The following is a 12,746-nucleotide window of genomic DNA, read 5'->3' as shown; positions in this document are numbered from 1 at the left end:
GAAAAGCAGTAGGAATGGAGTGAAAAGCAGTAGGAATGGAGTGAAAACAGTAGGAATGGAGTGAAAAGCAGTAGGAATGGAGCTGTGCTGCTCCAGGGGCGCTGCTGGTGCTCTGGGGAGGGCGGTGCTCCTGGCCCTGCGTGCTTGGTTGTGTCAGAGGATGTGTTTTCCTCCATCCCCACTCCAAGGAGCTCATTGCGTGCAAGGGCTTCTCTGGGACTGATTTGCTGCTGGAGAAACAGCTGCATCCCCAGCACCTGGTGCCCACATTGCTGGATCCGTGGGGACGGTTCCGTGGCACGAGGTGGGCGCAGCCCCCGGAGCTTCCGCCCCGGCCCCGCCGCAGGATGTGGCCAGGCTGTGACACAGCTCTGCCACCAGCGCTGCTGCTCAGCTTCCTCCCCGTGCCGTGCTGGATCACACACTCCAGGGGCACGGCCGCCTGCCCGGGGGCCGGGTTTGCCTCCCCCACAGTGGCTCCCCGGGTCACAGGGGCTGTTCTGGCAGCAGGAAGGCTGGGCTGGATGGGGCTTGGAGCAGCCTGGTCTGGTGGGAAGTGTCCCTGCCCATGGAGGGTGTCCCTGCCCTTGGCGTGGTCTTTAAGGTCCCTTCCAACCCAAACCATTCCACAATGAGATGTGTGCCGTGGATTCACCTCCCAGCCCGGGGAGGATCTCACTGAACCACACTTTGGTTTCTCCAGCACACGTCGTGGCCCGTGTTGCGACAGGAGTTTGGATCTCCCTGCTCCCACACGGAAGAGGTCACTGAGCCCATTCCCGCAGGAAATGTTGAGCCTGTTCTTAGTGGGATGAACTGGAGTGGTTTGGGGTTTCTTCCTCGCTGTAATTAAATAAGAAAACAAGAGACCTTGGCTTAAAGCTTTTTAATCTTTCTCCAGAGAAGAACTGCTGATTAGCACTGCGGCATCTGGTAGGGACAGGCTCGATTGCAGCGATGGCAGTCGTGACCTTGAGTTTGGGATCTTTTTCCCAACATTTGAGGACACTGTTTACCTATTGGAACAACACCGTGGCTTCATATAAATCTAATCTAAATTCTGCTTGGGGAAAGGGGTTTGTTTGCTTGCTTGCCTATAAAATTATGACAACTTATTTGTGCTATTTAAGGCATCAGCTTAATTTCTGTTACTTTATTCATTTCTGTCCAGCACATATAAAATGATATTTTTGGTATACAAAGCTTTCTGCCTTAAGCCTCCATCAAAGAACAGCCTGACACAAATTCTGCAAGGGGCTGGATGTGGGAACAAAGGAGGTATAATTAGCTGCAGATAAACAGAGCTGTGTTTCTCGTCAGCATCCCTTCAGATCTTAACTTGGGTCTCACCCTTGGAGCTGATTCTTCTCCACAGACTGGAAGAGGAAGATGAGCTTTCCCTCATCTTCCAGCTTTTAACTTGAAGTGAGCTGAACTGAAGTGAAAATGTGTTTCTGGTCTGTGTGCACCTGCAGCAGAGGCTGTGGCTGCTCTCAGGGCTGGTGTTATTTCAGGAGATTCGCTTTCCGGGTGCCTGAGCTGTGACTTCTTCTTCTCGTTCCCCTCCACCCTGTGGTTCCTGTCTCTCGCGCTTTCCCCGCCTGCCCTGGTGGCTGCTCTGGTGGAGGGTGTTTGGCAGCAGCTCTGAGCTGTGCTGTGGCTTGGCATGACCTGACCTTTTGGGTAGGTTTGTTCCCGAGGGGGGAAGCACAGGTGAAAAGTTGGATCCAGGTGAAGCCCACATGGGTTTTAGTGCATTGGAGCTGAGCAGGAGCTGAGCAAAGTTTCTCTTTGTGGGGTTGGGGCTCTTGGTGCAGTGATGTCTGGATGAGTTGCTGTGGGGCCTGTTCCCTCATTCCCACAGGGAATGTGTCAGGAGTTCTCTCAGGAGTGGCTCCGTTCAGCCCAGGTCACCCCGACAGCCGCTCTGCTCCAGCTGGGCTGGGCTGGAAAGGGAAGGGGGAGGAAGGAAAGCTGGCGTGAGCTCTCCTCCTCCTCAGATGTGGGGCGAGGGCCCAGATGGCATCCCGGATCTCTTCCTATGGGATTTAGACAAGGTTTCCTGTTGAGAGAGCTGCTCCTAATCGCTGCCCTTCTGTGCTGTGTTGCAGATCAGGACCAGATGAGCAGAGGGAGGTTTCTCTGAAGATCAGAGTCGCCCCAGCCGTGCCCCGGGAAGCGGCGCGGCCTCCGGCTGTCCCCGCTGCGGGCCTGGAACAGCGAGAGGAGGAGGGAAGATGTCCCACGCTCTAAAGCAAGTGTTCAACAAAGACAAAACCTTCCGGCCCAAGCGCAAGTTCGAGCCGGGCACGCAGCGGTTCGAGCTGCACAAGAAGGCCCAGGCCTCGCTCAACGCCGGGCTGGACCTGAAGGTGGCCGTGCAGCTGCCGCCGGGCGAGGAGCAGAACGACTGGGTGGCCGTGCACGTCGTGGACTTCTTCAACCGCATCAACCTGATCTACGGCACCATCAGTGACTATTGCACCGAGCAGTCCTGCCCCGTCATGTCAGGGGGGCCCAAGTACGAGTACCGGTGGCAGGACGAGCACAAGTACCGCAAACCCACCGCCCTGTCGGCCCCCCAGTACATGAACCTGCTCATGGACTGGATCGAGGTGCAGATCAACAACGAGGACATCTTCCCCACTAACGTTGGTGAGTTGGGGTCCAGGCGTGGCTGGTGGGAGGGAGGGGGGTGCAGAACCTTCTCCTGGAGCCCTCGGGTCCCGTTTCTGTTCAGGAGGTGCTGCAGAGCTGTTTCCTTCTGTGCTGCTCAGAGCAGCTCTTCCCAGCTCCTCTGCAGTGCTCAAATACCCAGAGCTGCACCAGATCCCACTTGGAGTCGTGGACACCTCGAGGAAAGCCAAGGCAGGCAGTGCAGACAGGAGGCTGCCCTCAGAGCACAGGCTTGGAGGCAGCTCTGGAGTGGCTCGTGCTCCTGTGGATCAGCTCTCCTGGAGCTCACTGCCAGCCTGCATCCAGGCTCTGCCTCACCTGGTGATGCTGCCACGTGCCATAATCAGCCTCTTTGTTGTTAGAGGCTGCTTTGGCTGCCTCTGCCCCTCCAGAGGGGTGGGATGTTGGCACAGGCCTGGAGGGAGGGGCCATGTTTCATCTCCTGCCAGGGCCATGGAAAGGAGAATTTGGCCTAAGACACCTCAGTCTGCATATCCAGGCACAGCTTCTCTGGATTCGGGATGGAGATTGCTGGGTTTTGTTTATTTTGTGTTGAAGATGGGAGAATTCATTCCCTGAAGCCTCAGGTAAATATGACTGAGCCCATGCAGAGCTTCCATCTCTGGGGATGCAGGAGACAAGGTGCAGCAGAGCTCCCTCCCTCCTGCCCTGGTGTTTATCCCACTGGAGCTGTGACAGGATGCAGTTGGCCACTGCTTGGGGCACGTCTGCCACTCGAGCTCCTCCTCTGTGCCAAAATGCTGCTTCAGCTGGTGTGGGGTGGGCAAAGGGGGGAGGGGGGCAGTGAACAGCCGGTTTTGAGACACCAACCCCCTGCCCAGCCCTTCTGTCGCTGCCTGTGCAGGACCCTGGGGAGCACAGCGGGGGTGTTGGTTCTGTTCTGGAGGCAGGACGAGCTTCCTGCAGCACGAGGGTTGTGGTTGGGTTTTTTTTTTCCAGTTGTTACTGTTTTCAGCTCAGCTTTTAACCAGATCCCTCCCCCTTGACACCTAGTGAAACCTTGCAGCTCTGTCAGAGCACTGAAAGGGTTTAACTTGTCCCAGTTCCTCCAGGAACAGCCCGTGTGGACTTCACACCCTGATACCCCACGGAGGTGCTGGATGGCCAAACCCCCCTCCTGTCAGGGCCTGGCCAAACACAGACCTGGTACCTTTAAAGAGCACCTTAAAGGCTTTAATTTTTAACCAAAGACATATCAAAATAAGGGATAATGTGGGGAGGTAACAACACCAACCCTTTCCTTCAGGAATTTGCTTGGTCATATCTAGTGTTTTGCACTGTTTGTATAAATATGTCAAACAGGAGTAGAGGAAAACTCAGACTGGAACAGCTGCTGGGAATCTGGGCTCTGCTTTCAATCTCAGCAGTGCAGCTCTCTGTCACTTAAAAAATCCATGCTTGTGAAAAATCTGATCCAAAGGGAAGCAAAACGGAGAGGGCAGTGGACATTGCCAGGGACAGAAGCCCTTTTGTCTCAATCTGCCTGTTTTACCAATTTATTTTAGCTCTGAGGAACCAGTTTTAACTTGACTGAGGATTTCTCATGGCCATTCCTCCCTCCCAGGTACTCCCTTCCCCAAGAACTTCCTCCCAGTGGTGAAGAAGATCCTCTCCAGGCTCTTCCGGGTCTTTGTCCACGTCTACATCCACCACTTCGACAGGATCACCCAGATGGGCTCGGAGGCCCACGTGAACACCTGCTACAAGCACTTTTACTACTTTGTGAAAGAGTTCAATCTCATAGACACCAAGGAGCTGGAGCCCCTGGTGAGTGTCTGGGTGGGCTCAGGGTGCAGGGGGGGCTCTTGAGGTCTGCAGGGCAGGGCTGGGGGAGGCACAGAGCTCTCTGGTACCTTCTCAGGAGACCCCACCTCAAATCCTGGGGGCAGTTCTGGGCTCCTCACTCCAGGAAAGACATTGAGGGGCTGGAGCATGTCCAGGGAAGGGAATGGAGCTGGGGAAGGGGCTGGAGCAGCAGGAGCAGCTGAGGGAGCTGGGGGGGCTCAGCCTGGAGCAAAGGAGGCTCAGGGGGGACCTTCTGGCTCTGCAACTCTCTGACAGGAGGGGGGAGCTGGGGGGGGTCGGGCTCTGCTACCAGGGAACAAGGGACAGGAGGAGAGGGAACGGCCCCAAGCTGTGCCAGGGGAGGTTTAAATTGGATATGGGGAAAATTCCTTCGTGGAAGGGGTGGTCAGGCACTGAACAGGCTGCCCAGGGCAGTGGTGGAGTCATCATCCCTGGAAGTGTTCAACAAATGTGTGGATGTGGCACTTGGGGACAGGAGTTAGTGGTGACACAGCAGTGCTGGGGGAATGGTTGGACTCAATAATCTTGGGGGTCTTTTCCAACCTTAATGGTTCCATGACTCTCTACTAACCTGGTTGCCCAAATTCAGGACCAGTTGGCCCTGCACTTTGGCTGCCAGCAAACTGGGAGTCGGGACGGGCAGGGCTGGGGGCAGTTGTTCTCCAGCATCTCCTCCCACTCCCAGCAGCTGTTTGCCTCATTTGTGGGCCCTGTGTGATCCCAGCACTGTCAGCCAAATGGACACAGATGGATAAACCCCCTGGGGTGTCCTGGGTATGGGAACTGTGGGGAGAGCACAGCCCTGCCCATCCTGGAGCTCTGGGCAGCAGTGTCACCCCACACCTGAGAAGGGTACTGCCAACTAAACACAGGGCAGGTTTTTCCATGCCCCCCTCACCTGGCAGCCTGGATCCTCCTTCACCCCCCTGCCTTCTCTGTCCCTTTGGCAGAAGGAAATGACCTCCCGGATGTGCCACTGAGCTCTGACCTTCCTGCTCCCACCTCGGCGCCTCCTCCGAGGGCTCAGCCCCACGCCCGGCCTGGAGACGTGGTTCAAGGGGACAACAGAGACGTTTTCTTAAAGAAATTATATATTTTTAATGAGTTTCAATGTAAAACTGTGATATTGCAGGAATATTTTTTTAAAGATGCTCTAGATTAACTAGTTTTTTATAGTAATTTCTATAAAAAAAAGAGAAAATATTTTGAGGGCCATTTGATGGGAATGTCCGCTCTTGGAGAGGGGAAGAGCTGCCCTGAGCTGCCCCTGCCCTGTGCCCCGAGTGAGCTGAGCCAGATGCTGCAGGCAGAGCTGTGTGTGGAGCTGGTGCTGCCATGGAAGCGGTACTTCCCTCGGGACACCCATCCCACCCCTGCAGGCAGGCTGCCTGGGGAGGGAATGCTGGTGTACCCCGATCCCCGGGGTGCTCCTTGGTTCCAGCACCTCTTCCACAGGCCATGAGTCCAGTTTTGGGCAGAGCTGCTTTGTGCCCCCCGTGCCCAAGGCTTGGCCCTGCCTGTGTTCCCTTCAGGCCAGCTGGGAGTGGGGTTTTTCCCGTGGTTGCTGCTGATGGAGTCAGCGCTGCTGGAATCTGCCCTGCTCCCCTGCAGGAGCAGCTGAACAAGACAACAGCAGCCACCTGGATGATAGAAGAAGAAGAAGAAAATATTAAAGCAAAAATATTGTGGTCTAAGCTCTCCAGCCAGGCGGATGTTTCCTTATCTCCCCACACCCCACAGCCCCTGTGTGACTGCTCCCAGCCAGAGAACAACCCTGCTGCAAGCAGCTTTCCAACCTGACCTTGGGATTCCTTTCACACACACACACTAATCTCAGCTCTGGCTTGCTCAAAACCACAATATTTTTGTTTTCTGCTCCTTTTTCTGCTTCTTTTATCATCCAGGTGGCTGCTGTTGTCTTGTTTAGCTGCTCCTACACTCTCCTGGTGCAGCTCAGCACTGTCCCCACAGGGATCCACTGGCAGCCAAGCTGTGCCTCATGGAAGTTGAGCAAAGGGACAGGGAATTCCTGCCCCTCACCTCGTGGTACGCTGACCCTGCCAGGAAGGACCACTTTGTCCTCCGGCCTCGCTGGCCACAGGGATCACATCCTGCTTCCCTTTAGGGTACAGAGCCCTCTCCCTCTTCCCCAGCACTGTGCCCATGTGGGACCAAAATCTCTGGTGTGCAGCCAGAGCCCCCTGGCCTTGCCTGCTGCTTGCACAGTGAGAGCTCCCAGTGCCCCCAGTAGGTAGGTGGGTCTACCTACGGTTGGGACCAGTAAGAGAAAAGGTTTCTATGAACAGTGACCAAACTACCACTCACCACTTCTTCCTCACAAAGTGTTCCTGTGCCCTGGAATGTCTGTACATACGTGACTCTTGTTCCTGGGACAGTCATACAAACACCCCTCGTGCTCTGGAATGGAACCAATAAATTATGTTGTATTTACACAGCACACGTGATGGCCCCTTTGTCAGAGCCCTCCTATCAGCAGAGCAAACACGGGCTGCTGGGCTCCTGGGAGCTGTGCCGGGGAGCTCCTGGGTGCTCTGCGCCTGGGGGGGTTCCTGCTGCTCTCGGGGTGCCAGATCAGGGGCTGTGGAGCTCCACCAGCCCCCCGGGGTTGTCCTGCCTTGTCTCTGCAGTGTCCCTGTACCCCAGGGTTGAGCTGCTCTCTGCTGGAGTGGGAGTGGGCAGGGGAGGGCAGTTCCAGTCCCCCAGCCTGCCCAGGAGCTCTGTGCTGCCACGGGCACAGCCATCGAGGCTGAGGGACTGAACTGGGGAAAACTCTGCCTTTGGCGGCTGCACGTTATTCTCCTGGCCAGGAGGGGAGTGAGGGGCTCCCCAGCCTGGGCTCCTGCCTGTTCCCTGCCTGCAGCAACAGCTCCTGCCCATTCCCCTGCACAGTGGAGGTGCTGGGCCCTCCTGAGCACCCTCGAGCCCCTCTCCCAGTGTTCTGTGGGTGCAGCTCAGCTGGAGAAGCACGCTGTTCCTTGGCTGTTCCTTGGTGTGGAATATCCCTCTGGCCACGCCACCCTCGGCTTTTGTGCCCCTCCTCGCTGGCAGAGCACGAGACACTCCAGGTCTTTGGCTTAGGGTGAGCACTACTCGGCTACACCAAAACACTGGGGTGTTATCAGCATTATCCCACCCCAAATCCCAAACACAGCCCTGTGTGGGCTCCTGGGGAGACAACTGGCTCCATCCCAGCTGAAACCGGGAGAGCTGCAGGGACCCGAGCGGGGCTGGGTGGGCAGTGAGCAGTGCTGGGGCAGCTCCTGTCGCTGTTCCTCAGCTTTCCCGTTCCCCCCCGCCTGGAATGCTGTGAGGGCCGTGTCCGGAGCCCCTTCCACGGGACTGCGGGGCCCTGCCTTCCTCTGCCCCCCTTTCTGGGGGGAAAGACCCGCCCACCTCCACGCGAGACCAGCTCAGCCAAGGGAGGAGGAGGGAAAGCACCTTCCTGGGACATCAGCCGGGCCGGCGGTGCCGCTGCGGCTGAGCCCGGCCCCCACAGCGCCCGGCGGTGCAGGATGTTGCCCAGACAGGTCTGCAGAGCCACAGTCGGAGCTCAGCCGTGCTCTGCCTCTGCCTCTGCAGCCCCAGCCCTGCTTTCATCTCCCTGTGCTTTCATCTCGGGTTTACTCACCCCTGAGCCACAGCTGAGAGTCACTGCAGGGAGCGAGTGACTGTGAGCCCTCCGGGCTGAGCCCCCCAAGCTGAGCCCCCAGGGCTGAGCCCCCCAAGCTGAGCCCCCCAAGCTGAGCCCCCAAGCTGAGCCCCCAGGGCTGAGCCCCCAGGGCTGAGCCCAGCCTGGCGAGCAGGTTGAGCTGTGACTGAGCAGAACCCCTCGGTACTTGGATCAGTCTCCCCAGGCTCTGGGGTTGCAGAGGCGCCGTGAAGGCTTTGCTGAGAGCCCAGAGAACACATTTGCAGATCTCCTGCCCTGCAGGGCCTGGCTCGAGCGGGTCCCGTGCCCAGGGCTCGGGCAGCCTCCCCTCTGTGGGGCTGAGCCCTTCCAAAAAGCACAGATGGCACCTGCCCCGGAGCTGGAGCGGGCACGGGCTCGTGGCACAGAGGGGGCTGCACTGCCGTATGTTCCCAGGGAAATGCTCCTTCCCTTTGGCTCAGCACAGGCTCACCCACTGCTCCAAGGAAGCGATGGCTCACCCTGTGCCTCTCCCCTCCAGCCCCCAAAAGCCGAGGAGCTCAGGAGCTTTAGGGCCTCAGTTCTGCCACAAATCCCGATTTAGGATCCCGCCAACGACATCAGTTTGTCACAGATGAGTGATTTAGGGTCACTCAAAGAATCACTATCAACGTTCTCAGTGAAAGTTATTTTAAAGTGAATTTATGAAAGTGTGATTTAACAGAATCTGATGGCGAGGTTCCCCCTGGTACTTCCTACCAGACTAAGGAAAATCGAGTTGGAATCAAGCTGGAATGATTAACAAAGGGACCGAAGATATAAAAGGGTAAGAGAGACCCTTCTGTTGAGGATGAGGTTCAGAGAGGACCCTCACACACACACCTCCTTAACTCCTGATGGAGCTTAGGTACATCCAGGTCCAGTTTCAGTCTCAAACTGGGACAACAATTTACATCTGAAGGAATTCAGTGCATGGATTTGGTGTTCATTCAGTGTGATGTCAGGAACTCACCGAGGAGCTGCTGTGGACAGGGGTCTCTCCACCTTGTGATAGGGAGGATCTGTGTCTCAGGTAAGGAATCCCAGACCTTGAGGGGGTTCCCAGCTCCAGGGGAGGTCACCACGGGCTTCCAGGCAGGGAGAGCTCCAAGGCACTTGTTGGGACTGGCTGGTGATGGGATGATGCCATTGGCTCACAGTCCAATGGCACATGAAGGGAAAGGTGTAGGAGGCTCCTTGTACCCACGGCTTGCTTTGTTCCTTGATAAATGAGCCTTGGAAAAGCCACCCACTATCCATGTGTTAATCCCAGTATCAGTGTTCCAGGCTCACATGGATCGATGCTCCCTGGGTCACTCTGCTCCTTCGTGGGTTCCCTGGGAGTGCTGGGCCTGGCCCTGGCCTTTTCCCTCTGGAACCCAGAGCAAACACCCCTGGTTTGGTTCAGGTGTCGAGCACATCCATGAGTCCCATTAGGGTTGGCTTCTAATGGGAAGCTGGGGAGTGGGGGCAGCAATTCCATGGACCCCCAGAAACCATCCAAGAGGGAGCAGGGGTTGGGGGTCTCCTGCAGCATCTGCAGCCCCATGTCCGTGTGTCCACGGGGTCAGTGCAGGAGCCACATCCCGCTGGGTAAGAAGGGGAATGTCCCCAGCCACTGCCACCTCCCTGGACAGCAGATCCTGCTCAGAGCATTCCTGGGCCTGTGCTGTGACACAGCCACTGCTGTGGCTGCCTCATCCCCTGCACCTTTGGAGTTGGGCAGCAGGGGCACGAGGTGGCAGAGGAGTGTCCCTGCACAGCTCTGCCACCACAGCCCCCAGGCCTTGGCAGCCTCGATCCCTCATCCCTGCACAGGCAGTGGCAGCTTTCCAAGTGCTCAGAAATGTGCCTTTTGTTTGTCCCATTTTCCCTGGACAGCTGATGCCCCTGAGCCCACGTTCCCCAGGGTCCCTGGCAGCCCCCCAGCCCTGATGTGCCACCTGCCTCCTCCCGGGCAGAGGGCAGGGCCCTGGGTTTGCCCTGCTCCGCTTTTGGGCTCTGTGGAGAGGTGACAGCCAGTCCTGGGACAGGAACAGTCACCAGCATGGCACGTGCTCCCTCTCCCTTGTATGGCACAGCCAGGCCAGGGGCCAGCAGCTCCCCAGCCTGTGCCAGGAACATGGGCAGGACCTGGAATGCTTCTGGGAAAGCTCTGGAGCAGGGAGCACGTCCCGTCCCCACAGCTCAGAGGTGACACCGATACCAGGGGCACCTGCTGCTCTGTCCCGTGCCAGCCCTGTAGGGACAGGGGGCCCTCCTTGCCCAAGAGGTGCCCCAGGATCACTTTTTGTCCTGGTGAACAAATCCCCAGAGGCTGCTGGGACAAAGCCACCGGCACCCACATTCTCCAGCAGGGTTGTGCAGGCCCCACTGCAGTTTCAGTGCCCTTTCCATGGGAATTTTTTGGTGGTTTGGGACTTTTTCTGCTCCTCCGAGGAAACGGCCTGCAGCTGAGTCAGGGCAGGGTTAGGTCAGATCTCAGGGAAAGGTTCTTCCCCCACAGGGTGCTGGGGCACTGCCCAGGCTCCCCAGGGCAGTGGGCACGGCCCCAAGGCTGCCAGAGCTCCAGGAGCGTTTGGACAACGCTGTGAGGGACAGGGTGGGATTGTTGGGGTGTCTGTGCAGGGCCAGGGGTTGGACTGGATGGACCTTGGGGGTCCCTTCCCACTGAGATATTCTAGGATCTATGATTCTAAGGAATGTGCCAGCCTGCATGTCCCCAGTCACCCCATGGTGACACAGCTGCAGTGGGTCAGGGCTGCTCCTGTGGATCTCACTCCTTCCCAGGGAATTGGGAGGATGGAGAGGGGTGAAAGGAGACTGGGGTGTTTAGAAGCAGCAGCTTCTCCCATCTGCTGCTGTCACCCAAGGCAGGCCCCCCTCTGTGGCACAGTGTGAGCCCCATCCCTGCCCTCCTCCCCAGACACCCCAAACCTGGAACTCCTGCAGCTCCCACCCCTTGCTTTGGGGGCTGCAGGGATTTTCCTCTCTGGGGTGACTCTGTCCAGCTTCCCAACACATCTATGTGCCTGGCCCCACCGTCTCCATGTCCTTGTCCCCAGGGGTTTGGCTGCTATGGGGTGGTGGGGCCGAGACTGGCCATGTCCCCTCTGGGGGATGGGGGGTGCTCCCCACTGAACTGGTGTCTCCCCTGAAACCTTTTTTGGGGTGAAACCACGCCGGGGTGCGTTTGTCCCCTCCCTGCAGCTCCGGCTGTGGGTTCTGGCTGCTCCTTCACCCCATGACACCTCCTCTGAGAAACTGAGGCCCAACACCCCCCACCCCCTGTGTGGCCCCCCCTCCTTGCTCAGGGTGTCCCACTGGAGACCCTGGGCTGGGCAGCTCTGCTGGGGGGTCCTGGGGAGGGGGCACAGCCCCCAGACGTGGGTGCAAAGCAGGAGCTGGCAAAGCCAAGGGGGGGTTGCCCCGAACCCTCCCCTGCAGCAGATGGGGAGGGAAGGACCAGGACCACGTCCCTGGGGAGAATCCCACAGTGGCAGGATGGGGACACTGGGACTTGGGGTGTGCTGGAGGCCTGGCTGGAGGGTCAGATGTGGCACTGCCCAAATCCCCCTGGCAGTGGCAGGGCAGGGAGGGAGTTTGGGGACCCACTGGCACAGCCACGTGCCTGCCTGTGCCTTGGACATGGGGGGGGTGTCCCATGTCCCCCGTGTCCCCCGGCCCTCCCTCCCTCCCATCCCACCCCAGCTCCAGGAGTGTCAAACCTCCAGGTTTCTGCCCGGCAGGAAATTCCAGGGTTTTTTGCAAGATTTTTTCATTTGACACAGAGCCAGGGCTCCAAATCCTCCCTCTTCCAGGGGCGGGAAGCTGGGCCCTCCTCGGGCCGGGGAAATAAGACACAGAAAAAGGAGCTTTATTTATTCTCCCTCCCAAAGCAGAGCAGTGGGGTGGGGGAGGGAAGGCCTGGCCCCCCCCGAGCTGCCGCCTGTCCACTCTGGGGCTGCCCCACGTCCACGGGGAGTGGCAGCCACGCGTGGCTCGGGGCACAGAGGGGTGACAGGGTGGCCTCGGTGGCCTCCAGCCTCTCGTGCTCCCTCTGCTCCCTGGCCAACAATAGCTCCTTCCGGCACGGCCCCGCTCACTTTCCTGTTTTCCCCCAGCCGGGCTCCGACAGCTCCTGGAGACCCCAAAAGGTCGTGGGTCCTGCTGCTGTGCCGCGTGTCCTGCCCCTCGTGTGTGCTCTGCGTGTTCTCCACATGTCACTGCCCCCTCTGCGTGCCCCGTGTGTGCCTGCCGTGTGCCCTGAGCTCCCCATGGGGCCCTGGCATGACCGTGGCATGTTCCCTGTGTGCCTGGCATGTGCTCATGCTGTGCCCGCTGCACGCACTCTGCAAACCCACCACACACACTGTACACTCACTACACACTCCCTGCACGCTCACTACACACTGCACAGTCACTACACACTCACTGCACACACTGTACACTCATTACACACTCACTACACACTCACTACACACACTATACACTCATTGCCACTCCACACAATGAGCGTGTCAGTTCTCAGCCTCCGCCAGTGTCACCAAGGGAG

At 58.2% G+C, this 12,746-nt stretch overlaps 1 protein-coding gene across 2 annotated transcripts in view; it reads left to right on the top strand.

The window, feature by feature from the left end:
- MOB3A (MOB kinase activator 3A) overlaps positions 1-5,621 on the top strand; it is a 14,009-nt gene extending 8,388 nt beyond the window's left edge. For both annotated transcript variants that reach the window (XM_027668318.1, XM_027668319.1), the window contains exons 2-4: positions 2,112-2,655; positions 4,262-4,464; positions 5,454-5,621. In XM_027668318.1, coding sequence (XP_027524119.1) covers positions 2,238-2,655; positions 4,262-4,464; positions 5,454-5,483 — 651 coding nt within the window. In that variant the 5' untranslated portion in view covers positions 2,112-2,237 and the 3' untranslated portion in view covers positions 5,484-5,621. The remainder of the gene's footprint in view (positions 1-2,111; positions 2,656-4,261; positions 4,465-5,453) is intronic.
- The last annotated feature ends 7,125 nt before the right edge of the window (positions 5,622-12,746 follow it).

This window comes from Corapipo altera, unplaced genomic scaffold (genome assembly GCF_003945725.1).
Source record: "Corapipo altera isolate COAL_440 unplaced genomic scaffold, ASM394572v1 138, whole genome shotgun sequence".
NCBI classification, from domain to species: Eukaryota; Metazoa; Chordata; class Aves; order Passeriformes; family Pipridae; genus Corapipo; species Corapipo altera.
The sequence above is the reverse complement of the archived record's forward strand: the minus strand, read 5'-3'. Positions and strand labels throughout refer to the sequence as shown.